This window comes from Brassica napus, chromosome C9 (genome assembly GCF_020379485.1).
Source record: "Brassica napus cultivar Da-Ae chromosome C9, Da-Ae, whole genome shotgun sequence".
Classification (NCBI taxonomy): domain Eukaryota; kingdom Viridiplantae; phylum Streptophyta; class Magnoliopsida; order Brassicales; family Brassicaceae; genus Brassica; species Brassica napus.
Genome location: NC_063452.1, coordinates 17,057,475 through 17,078,355, shown reverse-complemented (window position 1 = coordinate 17,078,355; position 20,881 = coordinate 17,057,475). Strand labels below are relative to the sequence as shown.

The 20,881-nt window shown below is 38.8% G+C and overlaps 2 protein-coding genes across 4 annotated transcripts; both read left to right on the top strand.

Moving 5' to 3' along the window:
• The first annotated feature begins 2,763 nt into the window (after positions 1–2,763).
• Positions 2,764–5,926, top strand: LOC106364294. Of its 3 annotated transcripts, none has more exons than XM_022692569.2 (2): positions 4,293–5,169; positions 5,339–5,926. In XM_022692569.2, the coding sequence occupies exon 2, from the start codon at positions 5,341–5,343 to the stop codon at positions 5,779–5,781; it is 441 nt and encodes a 146-aa protein (XP_022548290.2). In that variant the 5' UTR covers positions 4,293–5,169; positions 5,339–5,340; the 3' UTR covers positions 5,782–5,926. The 3 variants fall into 2 exon arrangements, 2 of the variants coding, with proteins under 2 accessions (XP_022567858.2, XP_022548290.2); XM_022712137.2 differs by having other exon boundaries at positions 2,764–5,164.
• Positions 5,927–5,996: 70 nt separating this feature from the next.
• Positions 5,997–18,652, top strand: LOC106362870 (E3 ubiquitin-protein ligase UPL1-like). The gene is made up of 17 exons (XM_048770130.1): positions 5,997–6,149; positions 6,243–6,341; positions 6,481–6,576; positions 6,654–6,860; positions 6,947–13,361; positions 13,498–14,555; positions 14,635–14,925; positions 15,002–15,206; positions 15,296–15,570; positions 15,664–15,962; positions 16,073–17,177; positions 17,265–17,411; positions 17,501–17,581; positions 17,669–17,894; positions 17,983–18,122; positions 18,209–18,315; positions 18,405–18,652. Exons 2-17 carry the CDS (start codon positions 6,243–6,245, stop codon positions 18,505–18,507), a joined length of 10,854 nt encoding a protein of 3,617 aa, XP_048626087.1. The 5' UTR covers positions 5,997–6,149; the 3' UTR covers positions 18,508–18,652.
• The last annotated feature ends 2,229 nt before the right edge of the window (positions 18,653–20,881 follow it).

The following is a 20,881-nucleotide window of genomic DNA, read 5'->3' as shown; positions in this document are numbered from 1 at the left end:
ACGACTTACACGTTAGTCGTCTCGAGTTTTTTTTCCTAAACGACTAACTTGTAAGTCGTCCAAGATAAGTAAGGTCTGACCAGAATCTTGGAATAAAATCCTGAACGACTTACATGTAAGTCGTCGGACGGACGACTTCCTTGTAAGTCGTCTAGAAAAAAAATCTTTTTTGTTTAATATTTCAATTGCAAAACTAATCTGAGACGACTTGTATGTAAGTCGTCTAGAAAAAAAAATATTAATTTTTTAATTTTCTACTGGACGAATAACTTGTAACTCGTCCAAGTTAGTCGTCCAGGAAAAGTAAAATTTCTGACACATTCCGGTTAAATGCAAAACTAACCCGTTTTCCCTAGACGACTTACATGTAAGTCGTCTCGATTTTTCTTTTATCAAACAAAGGTGGACGACTAACCTGTAAGTCGTCTAAAAAAAATAAATTAAAAGTCAATTGCAAAACTAACATCTGCATTGACCAGACGACTTCCAGGTAAGTCGTCTACAGCCAGAAGACTTACCTGTAAGTCGTCTGGACGAAAAGATCTGGAAAAAATCTCAATTTCATAGTTTCAACCAGTGAGATAACTTGTTTTGCACACATAAGTCTTCTCCAAGCACCCAGAATCTCAAACAAAAGTGACCCACCAAGAATCGTAAGCTTCAATGGCTCTATGAACCATAAAAAATTTAGAATCAAAATTTTGGGTTTTTTTGGATGAATATGGAGAAAAAGTGAAAAAGATGTTTTTTTAGTTCATAATAACTGAGAAAAAAAGAGTGTAAATCGATTTTTAGGTGCATTAAGAGCTTCAAATGGGTTGTTCATGGTGGTTGGTGTATTGATGACAATGACAATATTGTGAATACTTGAGGAAGATGAGGGTGATAGAGTAAAATATGCATTTTTGAAGCAAAAAAAAGTGATGGTATTTTCGTGAATAATCTTAACTTTAGGGATGAAAGAGGCAAGTCAAAGTTCCAAAAAAAACATGGGTTAGTTTTGTGTTTGACTTCAAGTTTTGAGTCATATTTGCAAAAACCCCTAAAAAAATTATAAAAGTTAATTATATAATTTTACAAATATGTTTATCTAACTAAAATTAAAAACCCTACAATTATGAATCAAAGTCTTATTTGATTTTCCAAAATAATAATTGATAATAAAATTTAAAACAAATAAAAAATAATAATTCCAAGCATCTTTTAGAAAATATAACAATTTTTGTATTTACATTGTTTACATTTTGGAAGAGTTGTTTTTGAAGAAATAAAAATAAAAAGACAGAAATGAATGCATGACATGTTTTATTGTTTACAATCCATTCAAAATATAAAAACACATACAAGACAAAAAGATACAATCAAACTTGAACTATGACCACAAGATTTTGCACAAAATATTTTTAACAAAAACTTGAAAGATGAACGACATATACAAAGCTAACAAATGATTTTCAAGCTAAAAATAAAGAAGTAAATGCAATAATCATTAGGTAATGCATATCTAATATATTAAAACTGAAGTACACATTTGAACTTCCCCTTAATCTTTCACAATATTTACACCCAAATGCCATTATGAATATATTTCCTATTTTTTAAATTAATTTAACTACATCAGGTAATGCATATATCTAATATATTAAAACTGAAGTACACATTTGAACTTCCCCTTAACCTTTCACAAGATAAACTGGTACTCTTCTCCAATCAAAGTGGTATAGAAGCTGTGATTTCTCATGTTCTCATCTTTCACTTTTGGAATCTCTGCCACACTACTGAAGAACCCTAAGACATTATCCCCAAATATTTTTTTGACCCCCATTTTATTTGTACTTTTAATTGATTTAGCTTTGCGTTTATATCGGATCGGGTTTTGGATTATGGGTAATCGTAACCAAACGAAATTTGGGAGAATTAAACGCAATTTCATGTTTTCAAATGTGGAATTAGTTAAAAACTTAGAATCGAATAATTTAAGTTGGTTTTCGATGAGTACAATAGTTTGAGGGGGGGGGGGGGGGGAATGAGTGTGGATTTGTTTAGTAGATAGGGTTTTAGACAATTAACCCAATTTAATTTAATGTTTAGAGTTGTGTATTTTCAACATAAACTGAAATTGTCTATCCAAATTCTATACGCAATTTTAAGAATTGTAGAAGGACACAATTTTTTTAAAAATAAGTGTCTTTTTACAGTTAATAATTATGAGAGTAGAAAGACACAATTTTTGTGTTATCAATCTTCTTTTACTAAATGAAAATTAAAGTATGTTTGACAAAAAAATAAAAAGTAGGAGTATTTTTTTCTTTTTTGCAAAACTACATTTCTTATTATGTTTGACACATGATTCATGTCTTATATTTTCATACTTTTAGATTATATTAAAAAATTGATAAATATATTAAATATTCTAATAATTCGGTTTGTTGTGTAATTTAATTATTATTATAATTTTATATATTTTACAAAATTATCTATATGGCTTTCAATTATATTGAATGGTTTGTAATATCATGGTTTGGTGTGGATATTTTTGTCTGATCTGGTTTCATTATTCGGTTTTAAGAAAAGATTTAGGTCTTATTTAGATAATTTTATTTATTAATAGATTAATATGAAGAAAAATTAAACCATGTACAAATATTTTTTTTTATATATGTACATTTTAATTTATGTATAAATTTGATATATGTACTATTTATTAATTTAATATCTAATTACACATAAATGATAATGATTGTTGGAGATTTAAGCCATTCTTTGAAACCATTTAAATGAATTATTGCAATTATCTAAATGAACAACTGCAACTAACTAAATGAAACATTACATTTGTTGGTAATTTTAAATTTTGGTATAGACCACTGCAATATTTGGCAATGAACCAGTGTAATTGTTGATAATTGTAGCATCTGGTGATTATAGCATTTGGTGATTGTAGGACTTGGCGATGAGCCATTTTAAAATTTTGTGTTATCTATTGCAACCAACTAACCACAACTAAAATAAAATGCACAACAATCACAAAATAAATTAGGAAAGGGAGAGATTCATTTTTAAAAGTTCATTAAGGATCTTGGAAAAAAACATATAAACTCAGGAAAGTTTTATTACTTTGAAAAGAATGTCAAAATATTTAAGGATGTGTCTTCTCATTCAAAAAATTGCATAGATTTTTTTTAAAAATATTTTTTCATTTCTTTTATATCTATTTATCTACATTTTAAATAATCTTTAAAATTAAATAAAAATAATATGGTAGTTATATTTTCTTAGTAATTTGATTACTTTAATAATATTATATATTTACAAAATTAATATATTAATACTTGTATCTTCTGAATTTCACACTATTTTTTTTTTGGTCGGTTAACCCCAAATTTTCACTTAAGCACAAAACTACTAATGCAAAATACATGTATTATCAATAAAAAAATATAACTGTATACAAGATATTTTGTAATACATGTATTTCTTCGCAAGCAATTGTAAATTTTTTTTTTTAAGTTTTTCTAATTAAAATCACTAATTTAAACGATTGAAAAAAAACACTTATTCAATATACAAAACTTTAGATTAGATAGGTAACATGAAATCCAATTAGTACAACTAAAAGCTCTACATCAAATATTGATGATGATGCAGAATCAACTGTCCAAAAATATATATTTAATGGGATGCACTCAACTTTCTAGCATATTATTCACATTTTCATAAAATATTTTTAAAAATAGTACCGAAATTTATATAGATTTTGCTTTGGATAGGTGAAAACTCTAAACTGAAATAGATTCAAAATGAACATGACACTTATTTATGTTAAAATTCCCCTTGATTTGTGGTGTTTCTGGGATAAAAATGATAATAATTAAAAACCAATATGGGAGTAGAGAAATCTTGACGCGAGTATGCTATACGCGCCCCCAAAAAATCTCTGTCGAGACAAACCTAATTATTTACGGCGAACTTCGGCGAATCCGATCGGATACGTCGCCGGCTACTCTTCCGTTATACACAACGGTGAGTCCATTTTACAGGCTCATCTTCTCCACCTCTCTCTGCCATGGCCTCCTCGATCTTGAATTCTTCAAATTTCCACGTTACGAAACCACTGGTGGAGCCTCCTGGTGATAGCATTTTGGTTGAAGCTGCTCTTACTCCTCCTTCAGTCGACTCTGAAACTGTTGAAGGTTCTAAAGATTCAGATTTGAAGAAAGTAATGGATACTGATACATCTTCAATTTCTCCTTCTTCACGGCTTGGGGCATGAGCTCAACCGCTCAAATTCATCAATCCTTCGTCATTGATGAACTCGTCTCTTGAATCAAATGGAGAAGAAGTTGCTCGGGATCACTGGCCGTCTTTGCCGAGTCAGAATTCTGGAAGGATGGGAAGAAAGGTTCCTGCGACTATGTCTAATAAGTTTGTAACTCATGGACTCCCAAAACCGTTAGACAGAAAGGAGGACGATCTTCGGTTTCCTTGGGCTGCAAAAATGAATCCGGCATCGCGTAATCTGTATAGAGCAACAAAACCAGAATATCTAGAAGACGGCATGCCAAAGGTAACCATTCCTTCACATGTTCTGCTCCAAGGTCTACAAAACCAGAAAGAATACATCTTAGGGCAATTCTATAGATGCTCTCCTCCTCCTGGTGGTTTAATTTATGCGGTTTTCAACAAGTTATGGGGTAGAAACTGCAGAATTACCATTAGGAAGTTGGGTGAATCGAATTATTTGTTTCACATTCCGGATGAAGCCTCTAGGACTTGGGTACTTCAGAGGGGTATGTGGCATATTGATGACTGTTTAATGGTTGTTGCTCCATGGACTCCTGAAGCAACTTTGGCTATCCCTAAGATCAAAACTATTCCTATATGGGCGACTTTAAAGAAGATACCCAACATTATTTACTCAATTCCAGGAACTGGATTGGGAGCTCCAATGGCGACTCACAAACCCCGTTTGGATCCCATTCACATGGGAGAAGCAAAAAATCTAGTTGAAGTTGAGTTGAGTAAAGCTTTCCCGGCGAGGATCGCTGCAACTGATACAACATGTTTTATTTTTATGGTGTAGAATATGCTTGGTTATCCACTAATTGTAGTAGATGCGGACAGTTAGGACACAAAGTGAAGCGTTGTCTGCAATCTGACAATGGTGAGGTGAAGAATGGATTTGAAAAAAAGTCTTTTGCTCCTATTTCTGATCAGTCTCTTGCAAAATAATCACTAGCTCTAGTACATGTCACTGCTTCTAACATTGAGGATGTCCATACCCCATCAGCTTCAGTTGATAACAATTCTGATCCTATTGAGTCTTCTATTCTTTCAGGCATGGAGATATCTCTTTCTAACACTCTCCCCGCTGATCTAGTTAATCCAAACGAGGATGATCTTCATTCACTCACGACAATCTCGATACTTGAGAACATGTGTATGTCTCCAACAGTTATTTGCATCAACGACCCTATGGAGTCTCCGATCTTGGAGTCTGCTCAAAAGTTATCATCAGTCACCACTCCTATTGCCAACACAATTTCTACGGTCCAAAGGGATGGTAGTAGAACAGCTGAGCCTGACTTTGGCTCTAACAAATTTGCTTTATTGTTCAGTGCGGAGGAAGAAGAAGATTCATCAGATTTGGAAGAAGATCCGGATTCGATGGATCTCATGACACCTCCAGGCAAAAGAATCCTTCGAGAAAGGCCAGTTAAACCATCAACAAGTCGCGGACGGGGAAACAGAGGACGTGGGAACCGTGGTGGACGTGGTTAGAGTTGTTATGCCGCGAACTCATTATCAATTAGAGCTTGATCTGATTGTTTCTGGTTCATATTATGTTCCCTTTATTTTGTAAAAGCTTTTTAAAAAACTGTACGACTTCAATAAAAAAAAAAAAACCCAATGTGGGAGCAGAGCTCGAACCCTGGCCTACGATAACCAGTAAAGTCACATAACCACATTGACAGAACAAACTCATTGCGGGATCTCTCAAAATGTATACAAGTACATTACATTAAGCCCAAACTGTTTAATATATTAAGTTAAGCCTAGACGGTGTCTCTCTCTCTGTATCCCTCTCTCTTTTCTTTTCTGGGGTTTTCTTCTCTCCTTCTACTGCGTTCTTCGTCGTCTCTTTCTAGGTATCTCTACATACATACTGTCTCAGATTCGTATTTTGGTTCTCTGATCTGTTACGATTCTGAGATTGATCACTCTCAAACCTTTATTTGTAGATGGCGACTGGCAGATCCGCAAGTATGCCGTCACGGTTGCGGCAGCTTCTTTCCGGCGAAGGGTCCATCGGCCCCTCTATTAGGCTCGACGCTGAGCCTGTGAGTTGTCTCAAATTCGATTTTTAGGGTTTTTTTTAATTGATATTGATTGAATTCAATTAGGGCTTTTTAATTTGATTTTGAAATCCTGTCACAAGCTTTAGCCTTAATTAGGGTTTATTATTGTCATGTGTTGTAGCCTCCGGAGATCAAATCGTTTATTGAGAAAGTAATCCAGAGTCCACTCTCTGATATTGCGATACCTCTCTCTGGCTTTCGCTGGGAGTACAGTAAGGTAACCATAATAATAATACATAGAAGCCTTTCTCATATTATCCTTTTTTGTTGATTGATTGATTATTGTTATTCCAGGGCAACTTCCATCACTGGAGACCTCTTTTTCTACATTTTGACAAGTACTTCAAGACGTTTATATCAACTAGGAATGACCTTCTCTTGTCTGATCACATTTTGGAAGATGCGGATCCCTTTCCCAAGTACTCTGTTCTTCAAATTCTCCGTGTGATGCAGATCATTCTCGAAAATTGTCCCAACAAAAGTTCCTTTGATGGTTTAGAGGTATGCCTCATCTGTTTCCCATATCTATCTTAAAGCTCGTTTAACTTTATTAGTAACTCTTTCCTACATTGTTTGTTTTTTTGCAGCACTTTAAGCTCCTACTTGCCTCCACAGATCCAGAGGTTCTCATTGCTGCCCTGGAAACCCTTTCTGCGCTTGTGAAAATCAGCTCATCTAAGCTCCACAGGAGCGGAAAGTTGATTGGATGTGGTTCCGTAAACAGCTTCCTTCTCTCTATTGCCCAGGGCTGGGGTAGCAAAGAGGAGGGTCTGGGTTTGTATTCCTGCGTTGTCGCTAACGAGAGAAACCAGGAAGAAGGTCTGAGCATCTTTCCTTCCGACTTGGAAAATAATCACAAGGAAGCTGATTTTCGGATTGGTTCTACTGTTTATTTTGAGTTGCGTGGACACAGTGCCCAGAGAATAGATGATGGTAGTAGTAGTGCTACTTCTTCTTCTTCTTCTTCTTCAAGGGTGATACAGATTCCTGATTTGCACTTGCGGAAAGAGGATGATCTTGTGTTAATGAAGGAGTGTATAGAGCATTACAATGTTCCCCCGGAGCTCAGGTTCTCTCTACTGACCCGTGTCAGGTATGCTCATGCTTTTCGTTCTTCCAGAATATGCCGGAGTTATAGCAGGATCTGCCTACTTGCGTTTATTGTACTTGTTCAGTCAAGTGATGCCCAAGAAGAACTTGCATCCTTTTTTGCAAACGAACCTGAGTATACAAATGAATTAATAAGAATTGTCAGATCTGAAGAACCAATCCCCGGAACCATTAGAACTCTTGCCATGCTTGCATTGGGCGCTCAATTGGCTGTATACTCCGCCTCTCATGATCGAGCCAGGATTCTAAGCAGATCTAGCATCAGTTTCGCCGTAGGCAACAGAATGATTCTGCTTAATGTGCTTCAGAAAGCCGTTCTCTCTCTGAAGATTTCTAGTGATCCATCATCTATTGCTTTTGTTGAGGCGCTACTTCAGTTTTATTTGCTTCACATTGTTTCATCATCGTCATCTGGAAGCACTATAAGGGGGTCTGGCATGGTTCCCACATTTCTCCCTCTCTTGGAGTATACTGATCCGAGTCACCTGCATCTTGTGTATTTGGCCGTTAAAGCACTACAGAAGCTCATGGATTATAGCAGTTCTGCAGTTCCTCTACTCCGGGATCTTGGGGGAGTAGAACTTTTGTCTCAGAGGTTAGAGTTAGAGGTTCATCACATTCTTAAGTTGACTGGAGAGAACAACAGTGATATGGTGGTTGGTGAATCTTTAGAACTAAATGGTGATCAGTTGCTCTCTCGAAAGAGACTCATCAAGGTTCTTTTGAAGTCTCTTGGTTCTTCTACGTATACTCCTGGAAATGCGAATAGGTCTCAAAGTTCTCAGGAGAGCACGTTGCCTGCCACTTTGTCTTTGATATACAGGAATGCAGATAAATTTGGTGGCGATATCTATTACTCAGCTGTGACGGTTATGAGTGATTTAATCCACAAAGACCCCACATCTCTTACTTCCCTGTTTGAAATGGGCCTCCCTGAAGCATTTCTGTCTTCAGTTGTATCAGGAGTACTTCCTTCTTCCAAGGCTATTGCATGCATTCCAAATGGCCTGGGTGCAATATCTCTTAATAGCAAAGGTTTGGAGACAGTAAAAGAAACTTCGGCACTGCGCTTCCTTGTTGATGTCTTTACTTCCAAGAAGTATGTTCTAGCTATGAATGAGGCCATCGTTCCGTTTACAAATGCCGTGGAAGAGCTTTTGCGTCATGTCTCATCTCTAAGAGCCACCGGTGTTGAAATAATCATTGAAATTGTGGATAGAATTGCATGCTTTGGAGAGAGTGGTTCTTCATCATCCTCTGTAAGTACTGCAATGGAAATGGATTCAGATGTGAAGAACATAAATGGCGTCAGTCATGAGCAGTTTGTTCAACTCTGCATCTTTCATCTGATAATTCTGCTCCACAGAACAATGGAGAATGCTGAGACTTCTCGTCTCTTTGTGGAGAAGTCTGGCATTGAGGCGTTACTTAAGCTTCTCTTGCGACCTAGCATTGCTCAGTCTTCTGAAGGGGTGTCTATTGCCTTGCACAGCACCATTGTTTTTAAGGGTTTTACGCAGCATCACTCTGCTTCTCTTGCTCGGGCCTTTTGCTCTTCTCTTCGTGATCAGGTGAAGAAAGCTTTAGAAGGACTGCAAGATCTCTCGGGGACATTCTTACTTGATCGAAAACTTTCTCCAAGCTGTGGAATTTTTTCTTCTCTTTTCCTTGTGGAGTTTCTTCTGTTTCTAGCTGCATCAAAGGATAACCGTTGGATGACTGCATTGCTTTCGGAGTTTGCAAATGGAAGCAAGGATGTTCTGGAGAATATAGGCCATTTGCACCGTGAAATTCTATGGCATATAGCAGTTTACGAGAGTGGAACGCTGGAAAGTCCAAATACTTCTCCCGAGTCAGAGCAAACAGAGCCGTCTTCAAATGGAACGGAAGGACAAAGGTTCAGTTCTTTTAGACAGTTTCTGGATCCATTATTTCAGAGGAGAACGTCAGGATGGAGCGCAGAATCGCAATTCTTTGATTTAATAAATCTTTACCGTGATCTTGGACGTGCATCGACTGGATTTCAACCACGACCAATCAGTGATGGTCCCTCTAGCTCATCAGACGCTTCTGGTAACAGAGAGCTTGAAAGAGATGGATCCTATTATACATCATGCTGTGACATGGTGAAGTCATTGTCCTTCCACATCACATACATATTCCAAGAGTTAGGGAAGGCAATGCTGCTCCAATCTCGTCGGAGAGAAGATACAGTAAATGTATCTCCGTCATCTAAGTTAGTTGCCTCAAGTTTTGCTTCAATATCCCTGGATCACTTGAATTTTGAAGGCCATGAGATTGCAGCCGAGGCATCAAGGTCAACTAAATGTCTCTACCTTGGCAAGGTTGTTGACTTCATCGATGCTGTCCTTCTTGACAGGCCTGATTCGTGTAATCCTGTTCTGGTAAATTGCTTTTATGGCCGGGGGGTGATTCAGACTGTTTTGACAACATTTGATGCTACTAGCCAGCTTTTATTTTCAATTAATAGGAGCTACTCATCTCCGATGGAGACTGATGATGTTAGAGGAAAGCAGGATGAAAAGGAAGACACAGATCACGCGTGGATATATGGTCCGCTGGCTGGCTACGGGAAGCTCATGGACCATTTGGTTACGTCATCGTTCATCTTATCACCATCCACAAAACACTTGCTCGTTCAACCAGTAGAAAATGGGAATATTCCATTTCCACAAGATGCTGAGACATTTGTGAAGATCCTGCAGTCCATTGTGTTGAAAGCTGTACTTCCGGTGTGGACTCATCCACTATTTACGGAATGTAGTTATGATTTCGTCACTGCCCTCATTTCCATCATCAAACATGTGTATTCTGGAGTTGAACTGAAAAGCTTAGGTGGCAGTGGTAGCGCTCGTGTAACAGGTCCACCTCCCAGTGAAACAACCATTTCAACAATTGTGGAGATGGGGTTCTCTAGATCCAGAGCCGAGGAAGCATTGAGACAGGTTGGATCGAACAGTGTTGAGTTAGCCATGGAATGGCTGTTTTCCCACCCAGAAGAAATCCAAGAGGACGATGAGCTTTCTCGTGCTCTTGCAATGTCCCTTGGAAATTCTGAATCAGATACAAAGGAGAATGTTGTAGATGAAACTCGAGAACAGATTGAAGCAGAAATAGTCTCGCTGCCACCAGTTGAAGAGCTTATAACAACATGTACGAAGCTTCTGCAGATGAAAGAGCCCCTTGCTTTTCCCGTTAGAGACTTGCTTGTATTGATATGCTCAGAAAACAATGGAGAACACCGATCTGGTGTTATATCTTGCCTTCTTAGCCGGATTAAGGATTGTTGTCCTGTCTTCGATGACACAAAGAACAATCTGCTCTCTGCTCTGTTGCATGTTCTTGCTTTGATTCTACATGAAGACGCAGGTTCCCGTGAAGTTGCGCTGAAGGCGGGTATTGTAAGACTTGTGTGCGATGTACTCTCAAAGTGGGATTCTGGTAGTATTGATAAGGAAAAGTTTAATGTTCCAAAGTGGGTGACGACAGGGTTTCTTGCCATTGATAGGCTGCTACAAGTGGACCATAAATTAAATACTGAGCTTATAGAGGAGTTGCAAAAAGGTGAGACATCTCTGGCCATTGATGAGAGCAAACAAGACAAGCTGCAATCTGTTTTTGGCTCTCCACAGCTTGTTGATGCTGACGATCAGAAGAAGTTGATTGAGATTGCTTGTACATGTATCCGGAATCAGCTTCCTTCTGAAACTATGCATGCTGTTTTACAACTGTGTTCTACATTGACAAGGAAGCATTCTGTTGCTGTCTGCTTTCTTGATTTTGGAGGTGTGCAAGGACTGCTTTCTCTGCCGAGTAATAGTCTTTTTCCAGGGTTTGACTCAGTTGCTGCTAGTATCATCCGTCATATTCTTGAAGACCCCCAAACGCTTCAGCAAGCCATGGAATCTGAGATAAAACATGCACTTGCAACACTTTCCAACAGGCACTCAAATCAGAGAATCTCTCCACGCAATTTTTTGTTGCATGTGAATTCTGTAATTGCTCGGGATCCAGTCACTTTTATCCAGGCCGCTCGTTCTATATGTCAAGTAGAGATGGTTGGTGAAAGACCTTACATCGTGTTAGTCAAAGAAAAAGAGAAATCAAAAGACAAAGAGAAGGATAAGGATAAGGATAAGGACAGAGCTGACAAAGAGAAATCTCAGACTTCTAATGAAGTTGCAACTACCACTCCCCCTGGGAGCACCAAGGCTAAAGTTTACCGGAAACCTCCTCAGTCGTTCATTGGTGTTGTTGAGCTGCTTCTGGATTCTCTCTGTAATTTCGTTCCTCCTCCAAAAGATGACATGGTTGAAGGTGATTCTACTTCAGCAGACATGGATATTGATCACGCCTCTACTAAGGGAAAAGGCAAAGCGGTTGCTACCACACCTGAAGAAAAGAAAGCTATTTCACAGGACATGTCAGCTTCATTGGCTAAAATTGTTTTCATTCTGAAGCTTTTGAGTGAGATACTGTTCATGTATTCTTCGTCAATCCATATAATACTTCGAAGAGATGCTGAACTTAACAGTCTTAGAGGTCCTCAACAGAAGGGTGGTCAAGTTGGTGGAATATTTCATGGTCAAGTTGGTGGAATATTTCATCATATTCTTCACAAGTTTATTCCATACTCACGGGTGAAGAAGGAAAAGAAATCTGAGAGTGATTGGCGGCAAAAGCTGGCAAGTAGGGCTAATCAGTTTTTAGTGGGTGCATCTGTTAGATCAGCTGAAGCAAGGAAGAGGATATTTTCTGACATTAGCAGTATCTTCAATGACTTCATAGGTACCTCCAATGGGCTTAGACCTCCAGCTAATGAAATACACATTTTGATAGATTTGTTGAGTGATATGCTCTCTGCTCGGTCACCTACTGGATCACATATATCTTCAGAAGCTTCGAATACTTTTGTTGATGTTGGATTGGTTAAGTCTCTTACTCGTACTCTTGAAGTGTTGGACTTGGACAACGTAGAATCTCCCAAAACTGTAACAGGAATCATAAAAGTTTTGGAGTTGGTGACTAAGGAGCATGCCCATTCTGCTGATTCGAACTCGAAGAATGAAAATGCGAACAAGTCATCTGATCAAATTCAATCAGGAAGAGGAGATACTACTGCTGATGCGTCTGAAGCAGGGGAAATTATGCTGCGGTCGAATCATGATTCCATGACAGCTGATCATGCGGAGAATTTTGGCGGTTCCCACACTTTTGTTGGTTCAGAAGATGTGACAGATGACATGGAGCATGATCAAGACTTGGATGAAGGATTTGCCGCAGGTGGGGATGATTATATGCAAGAAGCAGCTGAGGATGCTAGGGGGTTGGAAAACGGGATTGGGTCGATGGGTATAGAGTTTGAGATGCATACCCACGTGCAGGAAAATCTTGATGAAGAGGAAGACGAAGAGATGTCTGGTGATGAGGGTGACGAAATAGATGAGGATGAAAACGATAATGAAGAAGAAGACGAGGAGGACAATGACTTGGAAGAAGAAGAAGATGTACATCACCTGCCTCATCATGACACAGATCAAGATGATCATGAGCTTGAGGATGATGAATTTGAAGAGGAAATACTGGTTGAAGAGGATGAAGAGGACGAAGATGATGAAGATCGGGTAATTCTCAGGTTTGAGGATGGATTCAATGGGCTAAACGTTCTTGATCATTTGGAGGTTCTTAGAGATCATAGATTTTCCGATGAAACACTTCATGTAATGCCTGTTGAAGTGTTTGGCTCGAGACGTCAAGGACGAACAACTTCTATTTACAGCCTTCTTGGCAGAACTGGGGATGGTGCTACTCCTTCACAGCATCCTCTTTTATCGGGATCTCCATCACTTCCAGCGTCGCAAAGTCAAACAGGTACTCTTTTGTTTTTACTTGTGTTCATTTCCCTTTATGTTATGTTTTATTTGGGTTTGCTACCAGATTACATTTTGTTTGTGTTGATCTTCCTAAAGGAATAATTTGTTAATCGACCGTTTTCTTCTCTTTGTAGAAAGCACACATGATCATACTGTTGGAGGTAGGGATTCCAACGGTAGTTCTTCGTCACGGCTGGATGCTATATTCCGATCTTTGAGGAATGGCCGGCAGGGGCATCGTTTGAATTTATGGGCTGATGACAGCCAGCAAATTGTTGGATCTGGCGCTTCTACCGTACCACAAGGCCTTGAAGATTTGCTGGTATCTCAGTTGAGACGTCCCGGCTCTGATAATCCTTCTGATGATCAGAATCCATCACCTTTGGAACCCCAGTCACAGGCCGAGAGTGGGCAGCCACAGGAGGCAACTGTCAGACCTGAAATTCCAGATGAAAACGCCACTGATAATGGAGGTGCCAATGTGTCTGCTCCCTCTATCGTTTCGCCAGTTGCATCTGCTACCCCGGATACACGAGCCCCTGCTACTGATTCTGTCTCAAGCTCGCGGTCTCAGTCAGTCGAAATGCAATATGATCCAAATGATTCAACTGTTCGGGATGTTGAAGCGGTGAGTCAAGAAAGCGGTGGGAGTGGGGCAACCTTGGGTGAAAGCCTTAGGAGTTTGGATGTTGAGATTGGAAGTGCTGATGGACATGATGATGGTGGAGAAAGGCATGATGTACAGCCAGCTATACGCTCAAGAAGAGCAAATTTGTCACTTGTGCCATCTTCAACTGGGCGAGAAGCTTCTCTTTATAGTGTAACTGAGGTTCCTGAGAACTCCGGTCACGAGGCCGAGCAGGATAATCCACCAGAGGAGCAACCAGTTAACAGGGATGTTGCTTCTAGTTCTATTGATCCTGCATTTTTAGATGCCCTACCTGAGGGACTGCGAGCTGAAGTCCTTTCAGCTCAGCAAGGTCAAGCGCCAGAACCTTCTAGCAATGAACAGCAGAATTCTGGAGATATTGATCCGGAGTTTCTTGCTGCACTTCCTGCTGATATCCGAGCTGAAGTTCTGGCACAGCAACAAGCACAACGGGTTCATCAGTCTCATGAACTTGAAGGTCAGCCTGTCGAGATGGACACCGTTTCAATAATTGCAACGTTTCCTTCGGAGTTGCGAGAAGAGGTATTGAGTTGTTGCCTTTTAACGGCATGACCATGAGTTGAGTTGAAGTTTATTCATCTAATATTACTTTTGTTATCAGGTGTTGCTGACGTCAGATGATGCCGTTCTTGCAAATTTAACACCTGCACTGGTTGCGGAAGCAAACATGTTGCGTGAAAGGTTTGCTCATCGATACCATAACCGTGCACTTTTTGGTATGCATCCAAGACATCGTAGAGGGGAGGCATCCAGGCGAGGTGAAGGTGTCATATCTGGAAATGAGGGGATTGCTTCTCGTAGGTCTGCTGCAAAGGTTATAGAGGCCGCTGGAGCTCCCCTAGTTAACACTGAGGCACTCCAAGCAATGATTCGTGTTCTTCGGATAGTTCAGGTAGTTACCTAATGCATTACTTAGATATTTAACTGACATCACTTGGACAATTCATTTATATATCTTTGGTCTGCAGCCTCTTTACAAGGGTCCTCTGCAGAGGCTTTTGCTGAATTTATGTTCTCATGGCGAAACAAGGTTTTCCTTGGTTAATACATTCATGGATATGCTGATGCTCGACACAAGGAAGCCTGTTAACTACTCGAGTGTTTCCGAACCACCTTATCGTCTTTATGCTTGTCAAAGCAATGTAACATATTCACGTCCTCAGCACTTTGATGGTATGCATCTATTAATACATTGGATTCTGACTGGGGATGTGTTTATAATAACCAAGTTCTGTAGGTAATAGTTGTAATTCTATTTGCAGGGGTTCCTCCTCTAGTGTCTCGGCGTGTCCTTGAGACTTTGACATATTTGGCACGAAATCATATATACGTAGCAAAGATTCTGCTTCAATCCAGGCTTTCCCTGCCTTCCCTTCAAGGTTCAGTACCCTCAGACAAGGCACGTGGAAAAGCTGTTGTAGTAAGTGATGATCACATGAGCAGAACGCAGCAGGAACCCGAATCTGTAGCCTTTGCGTTGCTTCTAAGCCTCCTGAATCAGCCCCTTTATTTGAGAAGTGTGGCTCATCTTGAACAGGTACTCCTTTTCATTCGGTGCTATGGTTTGGCTTTGTTTACTCTTATGAAAATTAACTCTGGTTTGTATGTATTTTCTCATCATTTGTTCCAGCTGCTGAACTTACTGGAGGTCATCATTGACAACGCTGAACGAAAGTCTGAGTCAGCTGATGGATCAGATGGGTCTGCCAGCGAGCAGCAATCAACGCATCAAGCATTAGAAGTTGAAAACAATTCAGAAAACCACGATATGGTATCTGGCACTGTACCTGCTGGTACAGTGACCAAGCCAATTGTCTCATCTGGAAGTTCGTCCAACAGAGCAGAGAGTGAATGTGATGTTCATACTGTGTTGCTTAATCTTCCCCAGTCAGAGCTGTGTCTGCTTTGTTCATTACTTGCACGTGAAGGGTATGTCAGATGCTTATATGTGAACACCTCCTACTTTCTGTCTGTCAGTTAATGCTTAAATTCTGTAAGTTCTACTAGTAGCCTTACTAACTGTTGTGCTGTTGATTCAGTTTGTCAGATAATGCATACACCCTTGTAGCGGAGGTGCTGAAAAAACTTGTGGCCATTGCTCCAAGCCATTGTCATTTGTTTATCACAGAGCTTGCAAACGCAATACAGAGCCTGACAAGATCAGCGATCAGTGAACTTCACATGTTCGGTGAAGCCGTAAAAACGCTTCTAAGTACCACGTCATCAGATGGATCAGGAGTGTTGAGGGTTTTGCAGGCATTAAGCTCCCTCGTTGATTCGTTGTTAATCACAAAAGAGAAGAATTCCGAAGAGCATGTTGCTGTGTTTTCTCAGCTATCGAACATCAATTTAGCTTTGGAACCTCTGTGGCTGGAGTTGAGCAATTGCATATGCAAAATTGAGGGGCATTCTGATTCTGCTTCTGTTACTACGACGTCTCCAACAACCTCGATGAGTTCAGCAACAACAAGGGGAGCTGGAGTAAGCCAGTCACTTCCTGCTGGTGCCCAAAACATGTTGCCTTATGTAGAGTCGTTTTTTGTTACCTGTGAGAAATTGCATCCATCATCACAGTCTTGTGATATCTCGGTTCCCATGGCTTCTTCTGATGCTGAGGAGCAGCCCAAGGGTCCAGGACCAAGCAGCAGCTCCAAGGTGGATGAGAAATACGGTTCTTTTATCAAGTTTTCTGAAAGGCACAGGAAACTTCTTAATGCTTTCATCCGACAAAATCCTGCCCTGCTTGAGAAGTCCTTTTCGCTAATGCTCAAGGTTCCACGTTTTATTGAATTTGATAACAAACGTGCATACTTCAGATCAAAGATAAAACACCAGCATGACCATCACCATAGCCCTTTGAGAATCTCAGTGAGAAGAGCCTACATTCTTGAAGATTCATACAACCAATTGCGAATGAGGTCAACACAAGAACTGAAAGGTAGATTGACTGTTCACTTCCAAGGAGAAGAAGGTATTGATGCTGGTGGGCTTACCAGGGAATGGTATCAGCTGTTGTCAAGGGTTATTTTTGACAAAGGAGCTCTTCTGTTCACAACCGTTGGCAATGACTCGACTTTCCAACCGAATCCAAACTCTGTTTACCAGACAGAGCACCTCTCCTACTTCAAATTCGTTGGCCGGGTGGTAAGCTCCTTTTTCTTTTTTTTCTTTTTACCTAAGTAAGTAGCTGCGTTAATTCCTTCCTAAATTCTATCTATCCCGCCTGCACAGGTTGGAAAAGCTCTGTTTGATGGTCAACTACTTGACGTCCATTTCACTCGCTCTTTTTACAAGCATATCTTGGGAGTTAAGGTCACGTACCATGATATTGAAGCTATAGATCCCGATTACTATAAAGCCCTGAAATGGATGCTGGAGGTATATATATACTGTAGATACACCTTTGTTTGTTTGTTTCTTTGGTCCAAAGCATTTGTTACTCATCTGTTGTTTTTTCTAAAATGCAGAATGATATTAGCGATGTCCTAGATCTCACTTTTAGCGTTGATGCTGATGAGGAAAAGCTAATACTGTATGAAAAAACGGAGGTAACAACTATAACTTGTTCAGCCTTTTTTAACTGTGTCTTTGAAATGAAATTTGTTTGAACGAACATTAAAAAAAAACAATTGCAGGTGACCGACCATGAACTGATCCCTGGAGGGCGGAACATTAAAGTTACTGAGGAGAATAAGCATGAATATGTAGACCTAATCGCCGAGCATCGATTAACCACAGCCATTCGTCCTCAGATAAATGCATTCCTGGAAGGGTTTAGTGAACTTATCCTTAAAGATCTAATATCGATTTTTAACGACAAGGAACTGGAGTTATTAATAAGTGGTCTTCCTGATATCGACTGTAAGTAGTAGTTATATATATCATAATCCTCCTGTGCTAAGAATTTTATAGCCTCTGACCTTTTTTTTGTTGGGTTATTATGTATCAGTGGATAACCTGAGGGTGAATACTGAATATTCTGGGTATAGTCCTGGATCCCCTGTTATCCAGTGGTTCTGGGAGGTTGTTCAGGGATTGAGCAAAGAAGACAAAGCCCGTCTATTGCAGTTTGTGACTGGAACCTCTAAGGTAAATAAAACATGTTTGGTTTGTTTCATTAGATTTTTTTTTTTTTACAAAGTGGGAAACTGACGTTTTGAACTCAACAACACAAGGTACCTCTGGAAGGATTTAGTTCCCTTCAAGGAATTTCAGGGGCACAGAAGTTTCAGATCCACAAGGCATATGGAAGCGCTAATCACTTGCCGTCTGCTCATACCTGGTAAAAAAAAATCTCAATCCTCCAGTGAAACTATTCTCTGATGGATGACCACAAATATTAATATATATGCAAAACTGTTTTGTTTGCAGTTTCAATCAGTTAGATCTGCCAGAGTACCCGTCTAAGGAACATCTGCAGGAGAGGCTGCTGCTTGCAATCCATGAAGCAAGTGAAGGATTCGGATTTGGTTAAAACAAAAACCAGCTTCCTTTTTTTTTTTTGCTATTTCATTCTATACATATACCTTTTGGGCAAAACGAATGATTTTCTGTAATTCGCACTCTCTACTCGAACGTCCTTTTAAAAGAGTATGTTCAATAGATATTTTTATCCCTTAGTTTGCAGAGAAATTTATATGGAAAGGCACTTCCTATGAAAATCATAACACAAATAACCACTTTCTCTATTAGAAAGCACTTCCACCCCTTATTGGATACAAGGAATTCTCTCTATGCTCACCTCGCTTACGCCTTGATTGAAAGTATCCAAACTGTTTAATAGAATGATAGGTATAATATGAATATGCTATTTATAAAAGTTAGTATATAATATATATATTTTTTAACGAATATATTTCTAATATATATAATATATATATTTTATATCGAAAATATTATTTTCAAAATATATTAATTGTGAAATATTATTTTTAAAAATTATTTTTATTGTAAATTTATTTAAGAGATTAAATTTTTATTTTCTGGATATAAAAATAATTTTACGATATTATTAAATAAAATAAATAAATAAATTATATATTTTCTTTAATTTTATAAATTATAAATTCAAATACTCTTCAAAAAGCTTCATATGAAAGAATTGATCAGAGGGCATTTGAAAAGAATTAGCATTTAGTAAATGTTTTTTAACAACTATTGATTAGATAATGTAGAACATATTGCTAATACTAATAACATCCAAACATGTGTTATACTCAGCATAAAATATGGTTAAAACTTATTTCTCTTGTGAGTTGGCATTTACCTTTCCAAAGTAGTACTACACCACACATTTCCAATAAACTTCAAAAAATTTAATTCATCTGGCCTTTCTTGATCCGACAATACATTTTTACCTAATTTAGTGTCTACAATAATCTTTTTCCTATCAGTCAACCAACAAAACTCATCTTCCATATCCAGAGAAATTAACATGTGCAAACATGAGACACTTACCAACCGCACTCAAAACCCATATGTTGGGTCTTTCAACATCGGTCTTGAATCTGATTTCATTGTGTTTTTCGACAAGTGAAGCTTCTTTACGAGTTTCTTCTCTCTTTTTTTTCAATACCAAGAGGTTCGGGTCGAAGCCCGTAATTCTCCTAGGCCCGAAAACACATCATGTTGTCCCATTGGCCACTCTAACCTAGGACCTCTGACACATTGTCCAAGAATCCTTTCCAGTTAAGCTAATGACCTATGGTTACAAGTCTCTTCTCTCATTTCCCATATCTATCTTTCATTAAGTTTTAATTAGCTTCTTTTATTGTTTTGCCGTCAAGCTTTTTTCCGGCTAATTTCATCGCAACAATAATAATGATGGAGGATAGTGACTTTTTCAAAATGTTTACGGTGAAACCTTTAGAGAATCGCACATTAAAGCAAGGTCAAGGAATCACTTTCAGAAATGCACCACTTAATCAGGCTGTTTGGAAAAATGGAAGCCAAACTAATGATACAGGTCAATTGAGTACAAAAGTAGGAGATAAATAGAGGGGTAACAGACATAATAATACATATACAATTCCGTATAAACTGTCTGAAGCGGAGTCTGCTGCTAAGAGAAGAGACGATATATGTTATACTTGTGATGAGAAGTGGTCCAAGGCGCACAATTGTTGCAACAGAAAGGTGTATGTGATAGTGGTTCTAAAGGAAGATGAAATGGATGAAGAGTTTCATGATCCCGTTGAAGATGTGAATGATATGGTTGTAGAGGTGATGGAATTGTCACTATTCTCATTTTTTGGACGTTCCTCACTAACAACAACGAAGATGTGTAGTTGAATTAGCAAGACGAAGGTACTGGTGATGATAAATAGTGGAGCTACACATAATTTCATTTCCCCCAATGATTGTCTCTAAAGCTCAATTGAATATGATAGAGCATAAATCGAAGATGCATATCAAAGTGGGTACGAGAATTTTGGTTACTGAACCAGTGGTTTGCACACATGTTTCTTTGATGGTACAGTCAGTTGATTTGAAGAATGATTTTATCATTTTAGAACCTAGCAGTGTCGATATCATCCTCGGTGTTCAATGGCTTCGAATCTTAGGGAAGTGTGAAGTTGATTGGGAGGATCAAACACTTTCTTATCTGTTAGAGAACAAGAAATTGACATTGAAAGGTGATCCGTCTATTTTTAACAAGGAGATGGGTTTGGATATGGTTTCACTCGTTCTTTGTTTGCAATCAGTGGAAGAATCTCAGAGACATAACGAAGCAATTCGATAGAAATTCAACAAGTTCTGGAACATTTTCAAGAAGGGTTTGCTGAGCCCAAACAGTTGCCTCCTAAACGAGGGTATGAGCATTCAATTAATTTAATTAATCCCTGGGA

Bases quoted from the DNA above. Each gene is read 5' to 3' on its own strand.
- LOC106362870 (XM_048770130.1), top strand. From the start codon at position 6,243: ATGGCGACTGGCAGATCCGCAAGTATGCCGTCACGGTTGCGGCAGCTT. The intron at 15,571-15,663 runs GTACTCCTTTTC...CATTTGTTCCAG, and splicing joins GTGTGGCTCATCTTGAACAG to CTGCTGAACTTACTGGAGGT. The intron at 17,582-17,668 runs GTAACAACTATA...AAACAATTGCAG, and splicing joins TACTGTATGAAAAAACGGAG to GTGACCGACCATGAACTGAT.
- LOC106364294 (XM_022712137.2), top strand. From the start codon at position 5,062: ATGTTTTATTTTTATGGTGTAGAATATGCTTGGTTATCCACTAATTGT. The intron at 5,165-5,338 runs GTGAGGTGAAGA...CTATTCTTTCAG, and splicing joins TTGTCTGCAATCTGACAATG to GCATGGAGATATCTCTTTCT.